Source organism: Falco rusticolus, chromosome 4, assembly GCF_015220075.1.
Source record: "Falco rusticolus isolate bFalRus1 chromosome 4, bFalRus1.pri, whole genome shotgun sequence".
Taxonomy (NCBI): Eukaryota; Metazoa; Chordata; class Aves; order Falconiformes; family Falconidae; genus Falco; species Falco rusticolus.
The window spans coordinates 50789912-50813541 of record NC_051190.1 but is presented as its reverse complement, the minus strand read 5'-3'; the positions used below and the strand labels follow the sequence as shown (position 1 = coordinate 50813541).

At 63.7% G+C, this 23630-nt stretch overlaps 2 protein-coding genes across 8 annotated transcripts; both read right to left on the bottom strand.

Moving 5' to 3' along the window:
* Positions 1-909: 909 nt before the first annotated feature.
* Positions 910-2490, bottom strand: LOC119145910 (gastrula zinc finger protein XlCGF8.2DB-like). Its single transcript, XM_037382707.1, has 2 exons — positions 1364-2490; positions 910-938 (listed from the first exon to the last, which is right to left on the bottom strand). The coding sequence occupies exons 1-2, from the start codon at positions 2118-2120 to the stop codon at positions 910-912; spliced, it is 786 nt and encodes a 261-aa protein (XP_037238604.1). The 5' UTR covers positions 2121-2490.
* A 3611-nt stretch (positions 2491-6101) lies between these two features.
* LOC119146503 (zinc finger protein OZF-like) lies at positions 6102-20071 on the bottom strand. Of its 7 annotated transcripts, none has more exons than XM_037384299.1 (6): positions 13478-13548; positions 12190-12276; positions 11956-12072; positions 11347-11451; positions 10215-10325; positions 6102-8742 (listed from the first exon to the last, which is right to left on the bottom strand). In XM_037384299.1, the coding sequence occupies exons 2-6, from the start codon at positions 12242-12244 to the stop codon at positions 7343-7345; spliced, it is 1788 nt and encodes a 595-aa protein (XP_037240196.1). In that variant the 5' UTR covers positions 12245-12276; positions 13478-13548; the 3' UTR covers positions 6102-7342. The 7 variants fall into 7 exon arrangements, with proteins under 7 accessions (XP_037240196.1, XP_037240197.1, XP_037240199.1 ...); XM_037384300.1 differs by having other exon boundaries at positions 12190-12260; positions 13478-13530; XM_037384302.1 differs by lacking the exons at positions 10215-10325; positions 11347-11451; positions 11956-12072; positions 12190-12276; positions 13478-13548 and adding exons at positions 17500-18469; positions 18802-18906; positions 19361-19493; positions 20001-20071 and having other exon boundaries at positions 6102-8399.
* Between the last annotated feature and the right edge of the window lie 3559 nt (positions 20072-23630).

Below are 23630 nucleotides of genomic sequence, written 5' to 3'. Positions count from 1 at the left end.
GCTCAGGGTGGTGCCTTTGGGCCAGTCCCGCTGGGGGCTGCTCACCGGTGGGTAATGGGGGGGGGGGGGGGGGGGGGGCAGAAGTGGCACCCACTGAGCCACACTTATGGCACTAACAGATCTATGGGTGGTGGCATGTCCTGGGTCTGGCTGCCTTTAGAAATGGAGACAGGCCCTCTCGTGGGGGGGGCTGGGGGGGTTTGGGGCCCTCTGGGGGCTTTTGGTGAGGAGCTGGGGGGGCAGCGTGGCTGCAGGGGGAGTGGGTGATGTGACTCAGATCGACTGTGTTTGCGGGGACTGAGACCGCGGCAGTGCCTGGGATGCTGTGAGGGGGCTGTGGCCTGCTGAGGGGGCTAGGGGCTGCTGTGGGGGGGGACGATGATGCCCATCCCGGCTTTCTTGGTGTGACACCTGCAAAGTCCTTCACTGGCTGCCACTAACCCAGCTCTGCAGGAGCCCCCGACCTCACCCTAGCCCAGCAGCGCCCCCACCCAAGCCCTGTAACCCTCCCCAGCTCCACAGGCCCCCCAGCTCAGCAGCCCCCCTAAGCCCAGCAGGTCCCACCAGACACAGACACACACACACACACCCCCCAGTTCCATAGCCCCCCAAGCCCGGCAGCCCCTGCCAGACCCACCCCAGCTGCCCGGCACCCATCTGAAGCCAAACCTGAGAGCTGAGCTTTGACTGATGCACCAACCAACCCCCAGCTCCAGCTTTTTTGGGGGAAATAAAGGGAAATTTGGAGCACAAGTGGTTTTCTGCTTCTGTCTGATTGAAAAAAAACCCAACTAAAATTACAAACAGCTGATGGGAAGAGCAGTTGGGTCTGGGAGGGTCCGGCACCTCTCGCCAAGATGAGCCCCCAACCCTCGGGACGCTGCTTCAGCCCTGGGCAGACCCCACCGCTCACTGCTCCTGGCTGGGCAAGGGGCCTCCTAGGGACGAGCAGGGGGATGCCAGCCCCAGCGCTGCTGCAGCGCTGCTTGCTTGTCCTCAGCGTTGAGAAGACTTTTATTTACTTTCCCGGTGGAAAAATAAAGCAGCACCTTCCCCTCTGTCCTGTAATCCATCCTGACTGCACCGTGGTTTATTGCCCTTCTCCCATCCCAGCAGCTAGTCCCGCACCCATGGCTCGGTGCTCTGCCGCAGCAGCTGCCGGTGCCGTAGGGCCCAGCGTGGTGGGGAAGGGGCTGCGGTGACAGCTCCCCCACCGGCAGGTGCCATGTGTCCCCAGGGAGCAGCTGAGGAGGAGGCAGCCCACACCTGTGAGGATGCTTCTCCGGGCTCACGTGTGACTGCTCTGGTGGCTGGTGCTGTGGGTGACCCCCCCGCAGTCCCCCCCTGCAGCAGCCCCTCGCACCCCAGGGACCCTTCAGCAGCAGCTTCAGGGGGCAGTGGGCTGCAGGGGCAGCCACGGGCTGGGGGTGCCATGGGTGCACTGGTGGGCCAGCATGATCTGCTCGTCTTGAAACCGCTTCTTGCGGCTGCCGCGCTGGTAAGGATTGACCTCCGCCCACCCCCTGCCGGGGGCGGACACCCCCGCCCCATCCCACCAGCCACCTTCCAGCATGGCCAGCAAGCCCCCGTGCACCCGCTGGTGGCTCTTCAGGTGCTGCTTCTGGCTGCAGGTCTTGCCGCACTCGCCGCTTCTCACCGGTGTGGATGTGCTGGTACAAGGTGAGGGTCTTCTTGTCCCGGAAGGCCTTGGGGCAGTGGGTGCAGGCGAAGGGGTACTCCCTGCTGCGGATGCGCAGGTGGCTGACCAGGTTGTGCTCGTGGCTGAAGTGGTGGCCACAGTGGCTGCAGGCGAAGCGCTTCTCGCCAGTGTGAATGCACCAGTGGCTCAGCAGGTGATGCTTCTGAGCGAAGTGCTTGCTGCAGTCGGCACAGCCGAAGGGCTTCTCCCCACCGTGCACCTTCTGGTGCGATGCCAGGACCTGCCTCAGCCAAAAGCAGCAGCCACACTGCAGGCAGGGGAACGGCCATGCCGCCATGTGCATCTGCTGGTTTTTCCACAGGTCCCGGCTCTTGCCCAAGCTCTTCCCCCTCCACGCAGCTGCAGGGTTCTTGGGGGCCAGGGGCCTGCAGGGCGGCAGCGGCTTGGCCAGGATGCCCATGCTGGTTTCGGGGGGTGTCCGGCTTCCTGGCGTGGGTCTTCTGGTGACACGAGGTCCCCTTGGAGGGGAAGCCCTTCCTGCAGCAGGGGCAGCCAAAGGGCCGCTCGCCCATGTGGCTCCGCTCGTGAATGGCCAGCGCTGTCTGGCTCTTGAAGCTCTTGTTGCACTTGGGGCATGTTGGGGGGGGGTGTCTTCTCCAGCAGCTGGGGGGTGGGGAGCAGGTGGTGGTGCCCCAATGGGCCCCCCTGGCTCCTGCCCAGCTGGCTGTGAGCCAAGCACCCCTGCCGCCTCCTGCCCCACTTGGGCAGCGCAGCGGGTGCCAGCATCTCTCCAGGGACCCCCCCAGCCTCCCACTGCCTCCAGGCATCACTGGCTGCTGGGGAGGATGGAGGGGTCAGTGCTGGGACTGAGCACGTGGGACCACTCCCCGTGGGGAGCAGCACAGGCACCCTGCCAGCTGCCCACCCTCCCCAGTGTATGGAGCACCCAAGGCCGAGGGGACAATGCTGGCAGATCCTCCCCCCACCCCCCCCAGCTCCCTAGTACCTGCCTGGGATGGGAGTCCAGCGCCTCTGCTGTGCCCCGGGGGGGTTTCACATGCATGGTGTCTCTTCTCGCTCCATCTTGCAGATGATCTCAGGCTTGAAGGCAGGCCAACCTGTCCAGGCAGAGAGCCACGGACCCCCCACCTGCACCCCTGGGACAGCTTGTGGCCCCCTCAGCCCTGCACCTGCAGCCCCCTTGCCCCTCGCTTTCGGCACCCCACCAGCTCTCCCTCAGGCAGGACGCTGGGGAGGGCTCAGGGTGGCATGGGGGGCTTAGGCTGGGCAGGAGGGAGTGTGGTGGTGCTGAGAGGGGGTTGAACACTGTAGAGGAAGCATAGAGGAATGACGGCAAGTTCATTAACATTGATAATATACAGCTGTGAGCTGGCTTCAGGGGTGGTGGGCTGGCTGGCGTGGATAAGGTGCAGCTGTGGCTGGTTCCTGCTAAGTAGTTAAATAGCTCTAAGGGGGATGGAAGGGGAGTGCTGGGTGAAGAGAGACCTGGAAGAAGCAGAGGGAGGAGAGAGAGTGAGAGTGTCTTGGAGGTAGGAGAGACAAGGGGAAGGATGCAGGTGAGGCAAGAAGCAGAGGGACTGGCCTGAAGAGGATGAAGGAACAGCACAGACAGTAGATGAACTGTTGAAACCTTGTGGGGGATTGGTGGCTGTGCCAGGGCAAGGTGTGGGAGCTACTTATTGAAGTTAACCTGGTATGTGATGGTAAAAGCCTTGTTACAGCTGGCTAGTTTGTTAGTGCTGCGACAGAGCCCCAGCACAGGCTGCCAGTGGGGCAATGCCCCAGGCCGGACAGGGCTGGAGGCATTTGGGTGATGCCCTTAACATGGTTTGGCTTTTGGTCAGGCTTGAAGTGCTCAGGTGGGGGGGGGGCATATGATTATTGGTGTGGGGCCGTTCCCACTGAAATAAGCCATCCCACAGCACCCAAGGCCTGCTCCCAGTTGGAAGCTGCCCGGCTGGGTAAAACCTGCCGGCAGCTGCAGCTGCTGCAGCAGTGCTTGGGCAGCACCAGTTGCTGCCAGCTTTTCTCTTTTAGGGCCCCCAGCCAATGAGGGGGGATTCTGGCTCAACCCTGGCCCAGTAGCACCAGAGAGTCCTCACCTAGAGAGGTTACTGCCTGGTAGTTGTCCAGCATCACCTCCTGGTAGAGCCACCGCTGCCATGCCACCAGCTGTGCCCACACCTCTGGGGAGAAGTACATGGCCATGTCCTCACACATCACTAGCACCTGGAGCGAGTAGCATGCCTAGCTCGGTGCTGGCAGGCGCGCTGGGAGCAGTGGCACCACGAGGAGCGCTTGGAGCATCCCATGCGAGTGAAGGCAACGGGTGGTGCAGCAGGGTCACTGTGGCATGGGGGGCTCGCTTGGCCTGTCCCAGGTGGGGGCAGCCCACCAGCCACACCAGGAGAGGGCAGACTGGCAGGCCTGCGGGGGTTCCCCATGACCCCGCTGCTCTGCGTGGGACCTGTGCCGCACACCGGAGCCCTCGCCACGGCAGGGTGCAGCACTGCGACACCAGGCCTGGCAGCAGGCGTGCTCCTGCCCACGGTGTGGCTCGGCAGGTAATGCCGGGGGTACCATGCACCGTGCCAGGTCTCCAAGCGCTTCCCTCCCACCTTGTAGCAACCGGACCCCTGGCCCTGGGAGTTCTGCACCATGGCACCAACCACAGGGAGCTCAGCCTGTGGCACACTGGCTGCCATGGCTCTGCCTGCTGGCTGCAAGGGGCGAGCAGCTGGGCTTATGGTGTGTGCCAGGGCAGTGCTGGCACCCACCTCACCAGAGCTGTTGGCGAGCAGGCAGGGGCACCCACTGTGTATCTGGGAGGGCGGAGGTGGGATGTGCTGGACTCCGCAGGAGCTTCCAGTCCCATGACCAGCTGCACCAGCACAGCAAGGATGGCTGTTCCATGCCAAACACAGTATTTGGACTAATGAATTGGGGCAGAATGCACCCACACGCCACCGGCTGCACTGCCCCAGGCCCCAACAACCACCAGCACAGGTACCGTCCCTGAGCCCATTGCCTGCACCGCCAGCCGTGCTGGCACAGTGGTGAGAATTGCCAATACAGACAGGGGTTTGAGGCGCTCCTGGTGCCCCAAAGCTGGCTATGTCCATCTGGGGGGACTGACCATCCATCCTTCCATCCTGGGGGGCTAAACATCCATCTGGGATAGCAGGGGGGCTGAGCACCCATCTTGGGGTACTGACCATCCATTCCCCCCCAGTCTGGGGGGCTGACCATCCACCCCCCCGCACCCCGGGGGGCTGAGCACCCTTGGTGTGTGGGATTGCAGTTCTCCCCAGGCCGGATGGGGAGGGCAGCGGGGAGCCCGGTGGGGGGTATTTGCAGCAGCCCTGAGGGTGGTGGGGGCAGTGCCCACCCCCGTACCGCAGGCTGCCACCCCTACCTGTGCTGAGAGAGGCAGCCCCGGGGTGGGAGCGGCACATCAGCACGGTAAGCACCGGTGCCCACGGGAGGTGTAGTCCCACCAGTGGGAGACCAGCTCCCGCAGCGCCCTGCCTGCCCCCATGGCCCCAGCGCAGGGATGGGGGGGCACCCCCTGCCCCGTCCCCACGGGCCCACTGCAGGGATGTCCCACACACACACACACGCTGCAGAGATGCAGGTGCCCCCCCACCCCCGGGGATGAGGGTGCCTCCCACAGCCTTGCTGCAGGGACGTGGATGCCCTCCCCCCATGCTGTGAGATGTGAGTGTCCCCCATGCTCCCACCCTTAGGGACACCTGTGCCTCCTGCGGCCCCCCACTGCAGGGCTGTGAGTGGCCCCCCCCCAGCGCCCCCCCCCCCTCCCCGGGGTGTGTGGCCCCCCTGGTCCCACTGCAGGGCTGTGGGTGCCCTGTTGTGCTTTGGGCACTGCACTGGGGGCAACCTCTCTGGGGGGTTGGGCATGGGGCACTACCTGTGTCAGGACAGCAGCTGGCTGAGTGGCCCCCTCACACCTGGGCCTGCACTCAGGGCTTGAGCTGTTCTTTTCCTTCTTCCTCTTTTCCTTACAATTTACAATTTTTTATTATTCTTTCATTATTAAACTCTTTTGATGCCAACCTCCAGGGAGACGGGCTGCATGGTGCTGCCCAGGTCAAAGTGTGGTGGGTAGAAAGGGGCAGCTGGGGGGTTCTGCACACACTGGGCTGTTACCGTGACCCAGTGGCTGCTGGCCATGCATGTGATGCTTGCAATGTTTGGGTGAGTGGTTCCTTCCTGGGCCCCGTGCTGCCAAGGTGCCTTCCTGTGAGCCAGGGCAGGGGGCGATGCTTCTGTCCCCCCCAAGCAGGTCCACAGTCATGGATGGGGCTGGGTGCTGGGGAGAGGCAGTGGGACCCCCTGGCAAGGAGGGATGAGGGGTCCCACCTCTCCCATGGGGGGTGAGCAGAAATAAGCAGCAAATGGGTTCTCTTACATTTGCACTTTTTATTAGTGTCTAGGTTAGGAAAAACCAACAGTGCCATAAATACATGTGGTCCCTGCACACTGTGTCCCATGGTGGGGGCTCCTATGCGTCAGCTAAGCCACCAGCTGTCCTTTGTCCCTGGCAGCTCCAACACGCCCCAGCCCAGCACTTGCCCTCTGTGGGGCTCTGCATGGTCAGGAAGGGGTTAACACGCCCTCCGGGAGGCAGCACGTAGTGTTACCCCCCTTTCACAGATGGGGAAACTGAGGCAGGGATGTGACAAGCATAACCTTGAGCCCCAGGGCAAAGCTGTGGAGACAGCCAGGTCAGGGTCCCTGTGTGCCCCAGGGCCTCTCGCCTCCATGGCCCCTCCAAAAGCAGCCCCCCCTGCAGAACCAGTGGCCGAGGGAAGAGGTTTGCCCCCCAGCAGAATACTCAGGTTTCCATCAAAGCCCCAAAGCGCAGGGCCCTGCTCCCCGGCACACAGCAGGTGCTGGGGCAGGAAGGGAGCCAAACCCATGCCTGGGTAAATGCCTGACGGGACTTTGGGGGGACAAAGAGGGGTGCTGGCTCACCCCCGCACAGGGGCTGGTCACCGTGCACAGAGCATAGTGGTGAGGGGCTGTGCCTGGTAGCCATGGGCTCCTCATTGAGTCCAGCATCCTTGATGGGGATGAGGGGAAACAGGGGCGCTCAGCCCCAGACCTGCCCCATTCCCCCAGCTGCACCGGGCCCCTCAGCACAGGATGGGGTGGCCGCACCTGCCACAGCACAGATGGTGGCACCGGCATTGGGGACAGCAAACCTGGCAAGGGGACCCATCTCTTCACACCTACTCGTTGTGATCCACTTTGAAAAGGTTTCCAACAGCAAACAGGACGGCGGACTCTCGGGTCGGGGACAACATCTCCTGCCATAATAGAAAGCCCCCCATCACCTGGGGGTGTGATTGGTGCTGGTGTGGTGGCAGGCCACCAGCCCCACACGCCCAGGGTCCCAGCCCAGCTGCCTGTCCCTGCCACTGGCCCCTGGCCCCCGCCACGGCAGGGCAGCCCCTCTAGCACTGCTGAAAGCCAGTGGCATCCCCAGCCAGCGCCTCGTCCCCAGGACCCGCCAGTGTCCCATGGCACTGGCCCTGCAGCGGGGCCAAGTCTCTGACATTGGTTCCTCCTCTGGCTGCTTGAGCCATGGGGACGTGCCACAGGCAGGACAGTGGGCTGTCCCTGCTGCCACCAGCCCTCCTACTTGTACTTAGACAAGGCTTCCAGTGGCACTGGAAGCTGGGCGCAGGACATGAGGAGGGGGTGCACGGGGAGGAAGGGGTTGAAGGACTCTCCCTCCTGGTAGCAGGAGAGGATCCTCTCCTCTGTGTGCACACCCTGGTGCACTGTCAGCTCCTTCTTGTGGCTGAAGATCTTGCCACACTCAGTGCAGGGGTAGACCCGCTCCACTGTATGGGTGAGGTGGTGGGTTCGGAGGTTGCCCTTGTACTTGAAGCTCTTCCCACACTCCAGGCAGGTGAAGGGACGCTCGCCAGTGTGGATGCGCTTGTGCTTCATCAGAGTCGTCTTCAAGTTGAAGGTCTTGCCACACTCGGGGCAGACGAAGGGTCGCTCACCGGTGTGAATGCGCTGGTGGGTGATGAGGGTGCCTTTGCGGTTGAAGCTCTTGCCGCACTCGGTGCAGGTGAAGGGCTTCTCACCGGTGTGGATGCGCTGGTGCTTGATCAGCTCGCCGTTGTGGCTGAAGCTCTTGCCGCAGTCGGTGCAGGCAAAGGGGCGCTCGCCGGTGTGGATGCGCTGGTGCCGCGTCAGGTCACCATTGCGGCTGAAGCTCTTGCCGCACTCTGAGCAGCCAAAGGGCCGGTCGCCGATGTGGATTTTCTGGTGGAGGATGAAGGTCTTCTTGGCACAGAAGCCCTTGCCGCACTCAGCACAGATGAAGGGGCGCTCACCACGGTGGATCTTCTGGTGGGTGATGAAGTTGGCCTTGCGGTTGAAGCTCTTGCCACACTCGGTGCAGGAGAAGGGCTTCTCGCCAGTGTGGATGCGCTGGTGCAGGATGAAGGTCTGCTTGGAGCAGAAGCTCTTGCCACAGACTGTGCACTTGAATGGCTTCTCACCGGTGTGGATGCGCTGGTGCCGCATCAGGTCACCCTTCTGGCTGAAGCTCTTGCCACAGATGGTGCAAGTGAAGGGCTTCTCACCTGTGTGCACCCGCAAGTGGGTGATGAGGTTCCCCCGGTGCTGGAAGCTCTTCCCACACTCACTGCAGGCGAAGGGACGCTCGGCTGTGTGGCCACAGGGACGCCGTGCCGGCTCGGTACCGGAGGCCATGGCACTGCCCACCCCGCAGGCAGAGGGAGGTTTCTGCCTGGCGCTGCTCACTGGCACCACCGGAGCTGTGCCCCTCTCCAGGCAGAGCACCCAGGGCTCGGGGGCAGCCCGTCGCTCCCTGGGCACTGCTGGGCTGCACCGGAGCTCAGCAACGGTGCCCTGTGCCTGCTGCACCGTCCACTGGCTGACACGGGGCCAGGGTCTGAGCGAGCCCCCCAAGGCAGCCCCCAGGCTCTTCTCCAGCTCAGCTGCCTCTGGCTTCACCTCCTCTGGCTCCTCCTTGGGTCGCTGCTCGCCGTCAGGGCCTGCCAAGAGAAGGTGACCCCACCGTTACCTGCCGCAGCTCCAGAGATCCCCTGGGAGACCCCTGCAGCCACATTCAGCCCCTTCCCGCAGCCCCCCTCAGGGTGTCCTAGCACGGGCTGGGCAGAGCTGCACCCACCCCCGCAGGCACCGAGCTGCGCCCACCTCCGACCTGTCCCGTGTGATGGAGCAGCAGGACGAGGCCACCCTGCCCTCGGCACCCAGCCGGGCCCATGCCCGCTCGGGCCCAGCACACCCGAAGGTGCCATGTGTGATCCCTCCCCCACAGCCAAAATGGCGCAGATCCCCCCGGCCTAAGCCCAAGTCCCTGTTCTGCAACGGGGGGCACCTCTGGAGCCCCGAGCCAGGTGGCACCAGCACATGCCAAGCAGAGTGGCAAGGCTGGCACAGCAGCGTCACTGTGGGGTCAGTTTCGGGAGTTCGGGGCAGGGATCCCAGGGAGCGAGCAGGGACAGGGATGATTCCTGGCTGCCGAGGCTGCCCAGAGAGGCAGAAGCGCAGCACAATGCCAGCACCTGCATGACCAGTGGCTCGCCCAGACCATCTGGAATGTTGCTGGGAGTGGGACGGGGGGCTGCGGGGGCCACGTCAGGTGCAGCCCCAGCCCTGGGGACAGTTGCTCCCCTAACCACTGAAAGCCATCAGCGAGGCTGCCCCGAGCCCACCACGCAGCCCAGGCTCAGCTCCTGCAGCTGAGAGGCTCTGGGGACACCCACATGGCTCCAGGGACAACCACGCAGTCACCTCTGCCTGCTGCCAGCTCATGGCCAAGTCCCAGCCAGGACTGGCACGGGGAGCACAAGCACCGCACACCATGTGTGAGTTAGGCTCGTGGCAGGGTCACACCAAACCCCGAGGAACACTGAAATGCCAAATAAAGCCGCAAACATAAAGACGAAAAATCCATCCTGCAGCTGCGACCAGCATCGCCTGCCGGTGCTGCCCATGACCGCCCACTCGCCCTCCAGCCCACGGCTTCCACCGCAGCCTCACTCAGCACTGTGGCCACCTTGGCGTGTTGCCTGGCAGTGGCTCCATGGTGACAAATGCCAAAGGTCCCCCTCTGAGGAGGGCAGCTGCCTTCCCCTTCCACCACCTGCAGCGTACAAGGGGAGCAGGGGTCCCGGCACAGTGCCGCACCACCAGCCCCCCGGCCCCAGCCGAGGGCACCACTGAAGGCTCTGGTCCGGTTCAGGGGCTGTTTCCAGCCAAGCCTGGTGGCGCCTGTCCCTGTACCAGCTCTGGTTGAAGCTTTCAGCTTCCACTGGCTTCCAGACTCCTTCCCTGAGCCTACTGCGCCCCTCCTCGCCCCGCCCCGTAAGGACATTTTGGCCAAACCCACTGCTCAAGTGGCGCTTCAGGACCCTGCGCCCTGGGCTCCCAGCAGAGTGACCGGCACCAACACCGGGCCACTCGCACCCACACCGCCCCCATCCCCCCCCCCGGTGCTCACCTGCGCCGCCGCAGTGGCTGGGAGCACCTGGGCCAGCCAGATCCTGGGGACACCCAATGTGTGACTCCTCCTCTGGCTCCACCTTCACGATGACCTCGGGCCTGGCATCACCTGCACGTGGAGAGCGTGGTGCTCGGCGGGCACAGGCAGCTGCCAGTGGGCTTTGGGCCCTGGCTGGCAGCACTGCCGGCAGGGAGGGCAGGGCTGGGCTCTTGTGGGACCTCACTGTCCCCAGGGTGGCACAGGACAGTGTCACCATGCCCTGGGTGGCACGAGACAGTGTCACCATCCCCAGGGAGGCACAGATCAGAGTCTTGCCATGCCCAGGGTGGCACAGGACAGAGTGCCACCATCCCCAGGTGTAAAAGAATGGCTGCAGAAGCATGGCCTTAGAATCTCTGAAGATCTGCACAATCCAGGCCTGGTATTAGAATAGGCCTGTAATCAGAATTGCACTGAAGTTGCTGTGCTGAAGTTAACAAGAAAGGTAGCCTTGAGCTGTTCTTGAATCCTGAGACCAAGTAATTATGTTGTGCCAACAGGCCGTGGCTGTAACAAGATACAGCTGCTGGGAAAGCAGGTGCAGGGCCAAGAAAGATAGGGACCGGTATGGGAAAATAGGGAGTAACAAACTACAAGGCTGAAGCACAGCAACACAATTAGCTACATGGATAGAACGCTTATTTTAGTTATGATAATTAGGGGTGTGAGAACCACGCGCGTTTAGAAACTACTAACCAATTATATTTCTGCTTTACGAATATGCATGTGTATCGGTTCTATATAAGTAGTGTTAGAAAATAATAAAGTTGAGCAAGATGCGTAACTCATATTGAGCGTCTTCTTGACTCCAGCAAACCCTTCTCCCAACACCCAGAGAGGCAGGGGACAGTGTCACCATCCCCAGGGAGGCAGGGGACAGCCACAACAGGCAGAGTTTCCAGGCAGGCAGAGCAGACAGCATCAGGCCAGTGGGCAGGTGAAGTGGATCAAGGTGCTTGGCTGGGTGCCCGCTGCCGAGCTTGACTCCCCGCCCAGCCCCCCACCCACCCTGGCCCCCAGCACCTCTCCTGCAGCCTGCAAAGCCTTGGAACACGCCAGCTGCACTCCCCCGGACCCCAGCTCCACTCACCGGCAGCATGGTGGTGCGGTGCGTCCCGCTCCTGGCAGCCGGGGCAGCCGCTGCCGTACGCCTCGGCCCCAGGCTCGCTTTTGATGCTGGTCTCCGCTTTGATGCCTGCCAGGGGGAAAGCACGGTGTGTCTGCTGTGGGGACAGACTCTGTGCTTGGAGACGTCCCTGTGCTCTGCCAGTGCTGACACTGGCTCCAGGCACCACTTGCAAATCCTGGGTTCCCAGGAGCTCCCCACAGCCACTGGGTATCTCCTAGTACTGGGACACTCCTGCGGGAAAGGAGGTGGGTGCCCTGGCCAGAGAGCCCTGGGGAACCAGGACACCTGGAGTCATCAAATATTTGTGCAAGAGAAGGAACCACCCCGTTTCCTCCAGGAGGGAATACCTGGTTACTGATCAGCACTGGGCACATACTGTGCGAGCAAAGCTCCCGGGTGCAGCGGCCTTTCCCATGTTCCCACACAGATATCGCCCTAAGCAGTCGGTACGGGATGCCACCCACAGCAGTTGGCATGGGACACCAGCCACAGCAGTTGGTATGGAACCAGGGACTCAATTCCCCAGGGGCTGCGGGTCTTGCTGAGCCCCCAGCCCCTTGCTCTGCTCACCAGTGCTGGGAACCCTGGGGACAGTGGCATCCAGGCCCTGGTGACAGCTGACGTAGGACTCATCCTCTGGCTCCGTTTTCACCACGATCTCACGCTTCACACTAGCCCAGCCCTTTCCTGAGGAAGACAGAGCTGCTCTCGGGCTCCTGGGCAGCACGGCGTCATGCCGGCAGCTGCGAGGTCCCTGTGGTGCCAGGGCAGCCGGGTCCCCACAGGAGCTCTCGGCAGCCTCACCTGTGTCACAGGCATCCGGCAGGTCCCCCCTCCACGACTTCTCCTCTGGCTCCATCGGTGGGGTCCTGGCACTGCCTCCCAGAGAAACTGCCCGAGTGATGGGAAAGTCTCTTCCAGCCTCCCCTCATCCCCTCCACTCTGGCAGCCCGGGCTGTGCCAACTACCCCCCTGACCCCTGCCCCAGACCCCAGTTGCCCCCTGCCCGTCCCTGGCTGTCGGCAGGGCCAAGGAGGGTGGCGTGGGTGTGATGCAGCACAGGGTGGCACAGGACGGTGCCAGCTCACCCTACCATTGCCCAAATTGCCATGTGCAGCAGCCACGCACCCCCCGCAGCCCCCCCAGCCCCCGTGCCTCTGGCTTCCAGGCCAGGCGAAGGCAAGCATCGTGCCAAAGCCACCAGCAGCACCGGGGCCCAGACCCGAGCACAGGGGCTGGGGGGTGCAGGGGTGCACCCCACCCCGGTGGCTCTGGGCAGGGCAACGGGCCCCTTGGGTGCTCCCCAGACATCATGGCACGGACCACCGAGCGGTTCGGGGAGCGCCACCAGCGCTGGCAGGCGGGAACCGTGCGGGGCCTCTCCCCCGCCAGCCCTCCTCCTGGCTGGCTGGCCGCCCCCGCGGGCGGGGGTCCTGCCACGGGCAGCGCCGGGCAAGCGGGCACAGGGCTGGGGGCTGCTGGGGCTGCCTCCGGTGCCCCCGGCCGGGGGATTGCGGGGGAGCTCCGGGCAGGGGCCAGCCGGGAGCCGCAAGCCCGCAGCTCTCCGCGGGGCCACGGGGAGCCCCGGGTGCTGCCCCCCACCCCGCGGGGCAGGGGGCCGGGAGAGGCGGCCACGCCGCCCACCCTGCGTCACAGCAGGGTTGGGGGGACCCCCCTCGGGGCGCTGCCCCCCCCGGCCCCCCTGGTCCCGCGCCCCCCTCCCCGCCCGGCCGGCGGTGGCGGCCCCCGGCGAGCACGGCCCGGACTGGAGCTCGTCCCGGGGGCGGGGGGTGTCGGGGGGCGGGGGCTCAGCCAGGCACCAGCACCGCCGCGGGAGGCGGCCGGGCCCCGGTAGCCCCGCACGCTGTACCCCTCGCTCCCGGTGCCCCCCGCCTGGCCCGATGCCCCCCTCCCGGTGTCCCCCCCCGCCCCCGCCGCGCCGGTGTCCGCTCTCCCGGTACCCCCCCACCCCGCCTGCTCCGGTGTCCCTTCTCCCGGTACCCCCCCGTCTCCGGTGCCCCCCGCCTGGCGTGTCCCCCCCTCGCCTGCTCCGGTGCCCCCCCCCCCCGTGCCGCGCCCCCCCCGCGCTCACCGGGCGCTGCCGGCGCGGGCCGAGGCCGCAGGACGCGGCGGGCGCGGCAGGACAAAGGCTCCGCCCGCTGCCTGCCGGGAGCTGTAGTGCGGCCGGGGCGGGGGCGGGGGGCACTGGGGGCGCGGGGCACCGGCGGTACGGGGCGGGGGGGCACCGGGAGGTGCGGGGTACCGGCGGTACGGGGCGGCTGCGGTAAGGGGTCGCAGCCAGCCTCCGCCTCCTCCCCGCTGCCTGCTGGCTCCCGGGGAGCGGTGGCTGCTGCCGCCCTCCTTGGACCCCCCGGCTCAGCGACGGGCTGTGGGGACCGGGACACCCGCCGGGACTCGGTGCCCAGCCGCCGAGGGTCGGCCAGAGGGGCCCCGGCACCCACGGCGCAGGCGGCGGCTTCGGGGCGGTGGGGCTGGTGGGGGGCGCGCAGGGTGAGCAACCGGCCAGGCAGTCAAGGGCATAGTTTGGGTGCCCAGTGGCAGCCACCGGTTTGCCAGCTCCTGGCACCGTGCCGGGCTGCGGCCACGGGACGGGTGCCCACAGCCCCTGGGGAGCATAGTGTTGGCTTTGCCATTACTGTGCATTATTCCATTGCAGGTAAAAAAGCAAACGGTGGGGTGTCTGGTGAGTGGCTGGGCAACATGAGCAGGGCAGGGAGGCGGTGTGCGTTCTCCACCAAGACGGGCACCACAGTGGGCAGCACCGCTGCTCCTGGGGCTCCACCACCAGCCATCACTTAGCACCATGTTATAGAGTCGTTGCCAAGCTCTGCTGGGCCTGGGAGCTCTGGGCAGACAGTGCGAGCAGGTGTGCGGAGCGGCCATGCCCTCCACGTGCAGCTGCAGCTCCGGCCTCAGTGCCCCCAGAGCAGGGCTGGGGAGCAGCACCCGTGGAGTGGGGCTCCAAGCACCCACCGCCAGCCATGGGGCCAGGGGCTGCACCCCTGCGCCTATTCATAGGTGCTAGTAAGTACAAGGAACTACTAACAAGTACGAGCAAGGACTAGTAAGCAGTAGTAAGTGCAAATAAGTACACCTGAGTACTAACATACTTGTATTTTCCAAGCATTTTCCAGCTGGAGGAGGTTGAGCGTCCCATGCCAGCAGCAGAGGCCCTCGCAGGATGGACCCCTGCCCCAGGGCAGCCCCCCCAGACTGAGTTTGATTCACTGCAAAACTTGGACGAGCCTCTGACAGAGGGGCCTGGCGGCCATTCCTGGCTCCCTGCACCAGTGCACAGCATGGCCACTCCAGTGACGAAGGAGCCAGCACCAAAATGGCAAGTGGCTGTGGCACTGCCTGCCTGGCCTCAGCCACCGGTCCCACAGCTTGGCTAGCAGGGAGCAGGCAGGGCAGCATGACCCTCCAGCAGGCAGGGCACAGGCAGGGCAGCATGGCCGGTGCATGGTTCCTGGTGTGACAGTGGGCAAGCGCAGGGGCTCACTGAGCCAGCACTTGCCCCTGCTGGGCTGGGGGGCTGCCCCAGTACGTGAGCACTGGCTGCTGCAGCCCCTCTCTGATGCATGTTGCCTTCGAGGCCATAGTTCAGAGAACAGCACAGCATGCTGTATTGTATTGTACTGTATTGTATTACATTATGTTATATCATGTTATGTTATGTTACATTTCAGCTGGAAGGGACCTACAGCAACTACCTAGTCCAATGGCACCTAGTCCCTCCAGCCCTCGGGAACAGACACCTTTGGGGGTCCCTGGGCAATGCCAGGCCAAGGACTGGGGAAGGCTGGGCTAAGCAGCTGGTCCCGCACTGGAGAAGGAGGAGGAAGAGGAGGAGGAGAGCAGCGTACTTGCTCACTGGGTGCTGCTGCGGCACTGGCAACTACTCATCCAAACCAACAGCCACGTTCCTGCCAAAGCAATTTATTAAATAATGAGCAAGCACTGAGGACATGGTGCTCTGTGACTTCAAACACACCAGCAGACTGCCACTTCCCTGGGGACAGGGGAACCACTGCTGGGTGGTGCCCGAGGGAAAAGCCACAACCTGGGCTCAGTGGCCACGCTCCCCAAGACTGGGAGAAGCAACCCCTCGCCCCAGGCACTGCCCCCATCTCTAATGTACAAGGCAGCTCAGAATGCAGTGGGTCCCAGGACGCTCCTGGGGACATGTCGGGGCACCCAGGACAACTCAGCCCTTTGTGTCGTGTCATCAGCCCTGCACAGTTTAGGGAACCCATTTGCTGAAAGGTGGCTTTGATCTCAGGGGTGTCCTTCACTGCCTTAAGGATTGTGTCCCACCCTCACCCCGCCGGACCCATGCCACCATGCCCATGCCAAGCCAGCTGCCCCACCGTGGCACTCAGGGGCAGGGAGGTGAGCAGCACGCACAGACCCTTGAGTTGCAACCACTAAAATCTGCTTTTTCTTCAGCTCCTGCCAGTGAGTGCTGGGACACGAGCACACAGGGGATGCAACAGGCCCAGAGGAGCTGGGCAGCCAGCAGCACCATCTCTGAGGAAAATCCAGCTGGATTTCTGCGCCCAGGCTCCACCACCCCACAGCACTGGCACCTTCTGCTCTGGGGACCAGCACCACAACGTTCGGGGAGCAAAAGCCATGCCCTCACTGCAAGTGGGAGCCCCAACACCAGCTCCAGCCACAGCCTGGCCCATGTGCTGGGCCTGCCGGCAGCCCGGTGTGCCCACAGCTGCAGGGATTACAGTGTCCTTTGACAAGTGATCGGGCACACTCATGACACCCTATTCCAGACGTTTCACGTCCAGGGCACGGGGCCATGCATCCATCTCCCTGCCAGGCACCCCAGCCCTCAGGCCATGTGGACCCTGGCACAGCCACCTTCCAAAGGCACACAGGGACTCTCACCCTCGAGAGATACCTGGCATGGTGACCACTGCTGTGCTCACAGGCCCTGGGACCACGATGCTGTGACAGTGGGAAACTCCCCACACCAGCTCACCACAACCTGGCACAGCAGACCCCGGCCCACTCCTCCCAGGAGTGATGGGTAACCGTGTCCCCAAGCATCGCCGGGAGCTGCCCAGGGCCCTGCTCCGCACCCTGGCAGCAGAGTGGCCACAGAAGACAAGCCTGGGGGGTCCCACTCCCACCTCAGCTACCCAAGTGCTGCCCCTCCCTTTGGGCAGCGCTACGGGGCAGGAACAACCCCCCCCACACGTGTCTGGGCTTGGGGACACTGGTACAGGGACAGCTGTGTCCCCACAAGGACCCCCAGGAGCTGCCCCATGCCTCCGAGCCCTGTGGGGGAGGGATCACAGCCTGAGCCCCAGGTAGAGCCGGGACAGCCCACCAACCCCGGGGGGCCATGCTCCAGCAGACCAGGGGTCCCACTGGCTGGGCACATGGCCATGCTCTGCACCCCAGCTTTGCACTGCAGGGTCCCCAGGCCCTGCACACCCAGCTTTGGGCAACCCACAGCCCCAGCTGGGCTCACAGCTCCCGTGGAGCCTGGCACAGCTCTGCTGGTGAACAGCCCCAGCTGGGCAAGGGGACAGGGGACGAGGTGGCCACCCCGGCTTCGCCCAGCCCGTGCCAATGGGCAGCGCTGCTGGGAGTGGGTCGGGATGGGGGTCTGTTCATCCCCCAAGCCACCCAGCCCACCCCCGGCACTGCTCTGAGGGGAAGACCAGGGCGCTGGGCAGCAGGGAAAGGCTCTTGGGCTGCCACCCCCAGCACAGGATGGGGCCCTTCCACCCCACTGCCAGAGACCAGACCTCACACTGGCATCGCTCTCTTCTGGCTTTAAATACAGGGCACCAGTGGGACTGGGGGAACTGAGAAGTGCCTTGGAGGGATTTTTTTGAGGTCCAAAGGAGTGCGGAGTGGGGCTCACAGGTCCTGGATGTGCCCTGGGGCTGAGCGACGGGGAGGAGGCAGCAGGCAGAGCACCGCAAAGTCACATCCTCTCCCACCCTGCCACAGCCTTCATGGCCCCTCAGCACAGGGATAAGCCCCTGTCAAGGTGGCCGCAGCTACTGCTGGCAGTCCTGAGAGTCGTCTCCCGCCCTGAGGGTCCCCTCATCCCCCTCCCCGTGCACTTGTTGGTGCAGCAGCAGCCTGCTCTTGGACCTGAAGCCCAGACAGCACTGGGAGCAGGAGAAGGTCTTGTAGCGTCGGTGGAGCTTCTTGTGCGTGATGAGGTTGGCCTTGTTGCAGAAGGACTTGTCGCACTGGGGGCAGGCGAAGGGCCGCTCGCCTGTGTGCACGCGCTGGTGCACCAGCAGGTTCCCGCTGCGGCTGAAGCCGCGGCCACAGTCGGGGCACTTGTGGGAGCGCTCCTGTGCGTGGCTGCGCTGGTGGATGATCAGGCTCTCCTTCCAGCTGAAGCTGCGGTCGCAGCGCCTGCAGAGGAAGGGCCGCTCCTCGGAGTGGGCAGCCCGGTGCTGGCTCAGGCTGGCCTCGTCCTCAAAGCGCTTCTCGCACTCGGGGCACTTGCGGCACACAGCGCCAGCGTGCCCCTTGCGATGCGCCTGCAGGTCACGTTTATGGCGGCAGCTGCTCCGGCAGAGTGGGCAGGCGTAGCCGCTGTCACCGCCGTGGCTCGCCCGGTGCCGCAGCAGGTCCCCTTTCAAGCAGAAAGTCCTGCTGCACCCCATGCAGGTGTGCCGGCACCGGCCCCGGTGCTTCTTGTGTGTCAGGAGGTTGCAATGGTGGCGGAAAGCCTTGCCGCAGGCACCGCACTGGTAGGAGGGCGCTGGGCGCATATGCTCACGCTGGTGCACACTCAGCCTGGCTGCATCCTCGAAGCTCTGCCCACAGATGCCGCAGATGAGGAGCCCCCCACCCCCCTCCACAGGCACTTCCAGCAGCTTCTCCCCCTGCTCCCACCCCGGCAGCGCCTGCGGGGCATCCCTGGCCAAGGCCCCCGGCACCATGTCGCACCAGCCAGAGCAGAGTGTGGGGTACCCCCACTCCTCGGCTGCCCTGGCTGGTGATGCACATGGGACCCAGCGTCCCCGGTCGTCGTCCTCAGACAGGTCCTCGCCGGCAGTCCTGCCCCAGGCAGCTGTCAGGAACAGGGGCACAGTCATGGCGTGGATGTCCCGGCACGGGGGCACCACCAGACTCGCGATATTCCCCATGCCCACAGCACCAGCCCCTCATCCACCGCGGCCTCCCCTTGCCCCTGCAATGCCCATGGGACAGCTGGGACTGGGGGGCCAGGGTGGGACATCTGAACCCACCCAGCGAGGAAGTCAGGTGGAAGCTCGCCTCTGCGGGATCTGGCCGGGGCCAGGTGCCTCATGCCACGCTCGAGGCTGCCGTCTCTGGCTACATCAGCACCAATTCCCCAGCCCAGAGCCCCCAGCCACACGGAGCGTCCCTGCAGTCACTCACGGGTGCCAGAGGCGTTGGGAGCTCTGCCGTCCCCCCTGCCGATAGGGACGCCCCCATGTGACTCTTCCCCAGGCTCCATTCTGTGGATGCGCTTGGATTTGAAGCCTGTGCGGGAGAGAGGAACCTCAGCATCCCCCCAACCGCCCGAGGGGTGTCACTGTCACCGGGGGCCGTGCCCCAGGGATGCCGGCTGTGGGAGCAGTGGGGCCAGGGGGCTGCCACGTCTGGGCCCTGGGGAGTCACCGGCGCCAGCCCCAGCCATGGCAGCAAAGCAGGGGGGGGCCAGGGTGGAGGGCAGCGGGGCCGGGGTACCTGCAGCAGTTATTCCTCACAGACCAGGGACGGACTCGGCAGGCCCGGGGGGGGGCAGCGGGCACGCCACGGTCCCGCTCTGCATGGAGAGACGGCAGGTCGAGCTCTGCCCGCGCGGCTGGCCCGAGGGGCTCCAGCTGCAGACCCCCGGCTGAGCCCGTGGACCCCCGGCTGAGCCACTGGCCGTGCTCCCGGCCCGGCAGCGCTGCCGGCTCCGTCCTGGGGCACCCCCGGCGCCCCCGCTTACCTAGGCTGGCTACCAGGTCGTAGTTGTCCAGCATCACCTCCCGGTAGAGCCGCCGCTGCCACGCCGTCAGCTGTGCCCACTCCTCGGGGGAGAAGTACACGGCCACGTCCTCGAACGTCACCGGCACCTGCTCCTGCAAAACAGGGCGGGGGCTGAGGGGCCGCCGGGGCTGAGGGGCGCCAGCCGCCCCGTCGGGGGTGCCAGCACCGCGCCCCGGCCCTGCCGCGTCCCCACCGCCGGGCCGCCTGCCGCTGGGCTGCCGCGGCACCGCTGTGTCCAGCCGGGGGGTCCCGGCTCCGCAGCCAGCCCCGAGGGTCCCGCCGCCCCAGACCCGGGGCCCCCACCGCCGAGCCCGGCCAGGGCGGCCCGGGCCACAGCCTGCCTGCACCGGGAGCGGGGCCGGGGGTTGCGGCAGCTGCCGGGGGGCTGCAGGCCGGAGCCCAACCCCCCCCCACGGGAACCGGCAGACATGGGGCCGGGGGCTGCCCGGGACCCCCCATGGCCACAGGCAGACGCGGGGCCGAGGGCTGGCTGCCCGCCCCCCCGCCCCCGGGCACCGGCAGCCGCAGACCCGGGGGGCTCCGTCCGGTGCTGCCGCCGAGCGCGGCCCGACCCCCCGCCGCCTCCCGCCCGGCCTTACCCGCTGCATCGCTGCCCGGGCCGGCGGCTGCGACGCCCGAGCGCGCCCCGGCCCGCAGCCGCAATGGCGCCGGCCCCGCCTCGGCGCGCCCGGAAGGGGCGGTGGGGACGCGGCGGCGGCGGGCGGGAGCCGGGCCGCCGGGCCCGGGGACCCACGGGGAGCATCGGCCCCGGGCGAGGGGACCCTCGGGCGAGGGGATCCGCGTACCAGAGCATCCTGCCCGGGCGCGGGGAGCCCCAGGTGTGGGGAGCGCTGGCGCCGGGCATGGGGAGCCCCCGGCAACGGCCGTCCCGGGCACTGGGAGCCTCGGTCCCAGCGGTGGGGAGCCCCGGGCACCGGGAACCACAGGGAGCGCCGGCCCCGGGTACCAGGGCTCACGGGGAGCGCTGGTGAGGGTGTTTGTTGAGCCAGTTGCCAGAATCAGTGAACAAAGACAGACCCAGGGAAGAGGACGCAGTTGTGCTCGTTGGAAGGAGGCCATGGGAGCCACAAGGGAAACTAAGATACAGGACATCGTCAGCAGAGCTTGTGGCCTTGTAGATAAGGGAGCTCCTGAGCTGCTGTGTCTGTGCAGTAAAAAAAGAGCCACATGGCAAATTACTGAGCATGGTTACAGGCTGGTACGTCAGCGTGCTGTAAAGGTATGAAAAGGCTCGCTTGATTTTAATAGAGGGTCTTCGACCCGCATTCAGAGCCCGTGTGTCAGTATGCCACACATGGCCCAGCGCTGTGAGAGGCTGAGTCGGTTGTTTGTCTCAGCATTGCCAGGACATCAAACCCCGAAGAACCTCGCTGCCACAGCAACGGCACGGGGTCTAACTGCCAGGTGAGGGCTTTCCTGTTCCTGCTGAGCCTGAACGCAGAGCTGGTTCCAGGAACTCTCATGTAACTCTTCCACATGTGCCCAGAGCTGGGGTTTGGAAGGTTGGGGGGGGCCACTGACCCCCGAAGACCAACTAGACTCTGTGTGTGGGGGGGTGTGTGTGGGTGTGTGTGGGTGTGTGTGTGGGGGGGGTTATGCAAACCAGCTCCTGGAATATGCAAAATGGTTCTGAGAAAAATAATTAATATTCAACAAGACAACTCCATAAAAGAACAGTGACAACAAACACCACGGTTCGTTCATTCTTTTTGGGTCCTCTGTGTGTGTGTGGTACCTGCATCAGCGGCAGATCTCTTTCTCCACCGGACTGGAGAGGCCAGACTGCTGGGACACCCTAGCGCCGCAGTGGTACCTATTGCAATTAACTCTTCTCTTTTCCTTCTTTCATTTTCCTTCCTCTTTTCTTACGCTTGCAAACCAGTTGTCGGGCAAATAAAAGTTCCTTGGCACTTGACTCCATTTTGAGTCTTAATTCTGTTTCTGAGAATACGAGCAACAACCTCGCTGTGGTTTATGACCAGTGCGTGACAAACACGGGGCCTGAAATCGACTGGCGGTCAGTCCGGTGGCACAGCCCAGCTGAACCACGGGACCACGCACCATGGGGCGGTGTATCCAGCGTGCTCCATAACCCACCGCAGGACAAAGGTAAGCTGCTGAGAACTACAGGGACTGCTTCAACAGAGGAGCAGAGCACTGTTTTACAAGTCTTTACTAATATTCTTAAGAAGTATGGGAAGAAAGTAGATGAGGAAGAACTGAAACACGTTCTTCTATGGACATCAAAAGCCAACCCACCCATTAATATTACTAACATTTATACTCCAGAGATTTGGGATAAAATAGGCGTCCAACTATAGGACTGTGCTACAAAAAATGATAAGGTAGCAGCCACTTTGTTGAGCCCTTGGCAAATTATTTTTGAAACTTTAAAAGCTCATGTTGGCTCACAAGCAAAGGAAGTAGATGCAGCATCTTCAGCTCCTTCTCCGCCACCCCCTTTGGCAGACCTTGCCGTAAGACCAAAAACTAAACCTGATGCTACTGCTCTTGTGGCTCTATTACCAGATAATCATGACCTGGATGACCCTTTTGACCCAGGCCTTATTTATCCAGAGAAGAAGCCTGATTTATATCCTCCAGTTCCTCATGATAAATGGGTGGCTGTAAAGGGGGAAGCGAGACGAGCAGGGGACACAGCTGTGCTGTGTGCTTTCCCTGTGGTGTATATGCCTGATCAAGACCCACGATGGGAAAGTCTCATATGCTCTTACCAAAGAGATCAGGTGAACAGTGACGGGCCATGGGCTTGGGGCTCCTTATACAACCCGTTTGATACAATCTCTCTGTGATACTCATGTGTTTACCCCAAATGATTTTAAAATGTTGTTTCGCTTGATAATGACAGACGTGCAATACAGTATGTGGGAGTCAAAAATGAAGCAGCTTGCAGGTGTCCAAGCTGCTGAGAACTCAGTGTTGGGGGTGCACGACCCATTGCGAGTGGTCAATGCCGATGTATCACTAGGGCAAGCTGAACATAGCACCAGTGCTGCACAAGCTAGGATTTGCCAGTTAGGTTTGCATCAAGTTAAACAACTGGCACTCCATACTTTGAAAGCTGTCCCTGAAGCCGGTAAACAGGGGCAGACTTTTGTCCGTATTAAAAAAGAAGCAAATGAACCAATTATGAAGTTTTTAGACCGACTTAATGAGGCATTGGAAAAGCCGATTGATAATGAGCAAGTACGTGAGTATTTTTTTAAACAATTTGCTATTGAAAATGCCAACGCTGACTGTCAGTAAGTACTACAACCTTTAAGGAATCCTAGCATGGATGATATGTTGAATGCTTGTAGGAGTGCTGGGTCTGGGCAATACGGTGTCCCTGCTCAGGGAAACGTTCACTGCACTGGCAGTTCAGTCCCGGCAACATTCTGGTGCGGTCAGCACGGCCCCTGCGAAAGGGCTGTCTCAAGGGAAAGCAGATGACCAAGGGCTGTCCCAAGGGGAAGCTCGGGGAGTGGGGGGGGCGCCTGGGATCTGCCCGCGCGGCGAAGGGCGCGTTCCGCAGATCGGTGTCGGTCACCACTGACCGGGACGGCCGGTCCCCAGCCTTAGCGCGGAACCGCAAGCGCAGCGCCACGAGGGGTCGCGCTACGACAGCAGTTACCCCCCATGCCCCCCACCCGCGCTATGGCAGCAGATCAACCCCCATGCTCCCCCGCTATGACAGCAGATCACCCTCACGCCCCCCAGCTATGGCAGCAGACCCTCCCCCATGCCCCCCCGAGTGGCCTCGCAGGCGGTGCCCAGGCCACCCAGCCACCTCTACACCTGCAGCCCCAGACACGATGGGCTTGTTCCAGGGGGCACACAGCGTCCGCCCAGTGGGGGGGCAGCGCTGCCAAGGGGACCAGCCCCACACTGAGAGGCCTCGTTGTGCTGTTGGGGCCACAGGTGCTGACTGCAAGGCAGAAATACTAGTAACGCCATGGGCACCAGTGCCACCGTGTGCGGTGCCAGCAGGAGCCAAATGGTGCAGTGGGGGCATTGCTGCCCCACTCACCCAGCGCCACCCGCACAGCGCCAGGCTCAGCAACCTGGGATCTACAGGGTTGCCAGAAACTTATTGGACTCGACAATTAACTGTGGATCGACCCAAATCATCCTGCACTTTACAGCCAGGACAGACAAGAATTACTATGTGAGGAATCACTGATAGTGGAGCAGATGTCGCTGTCTTT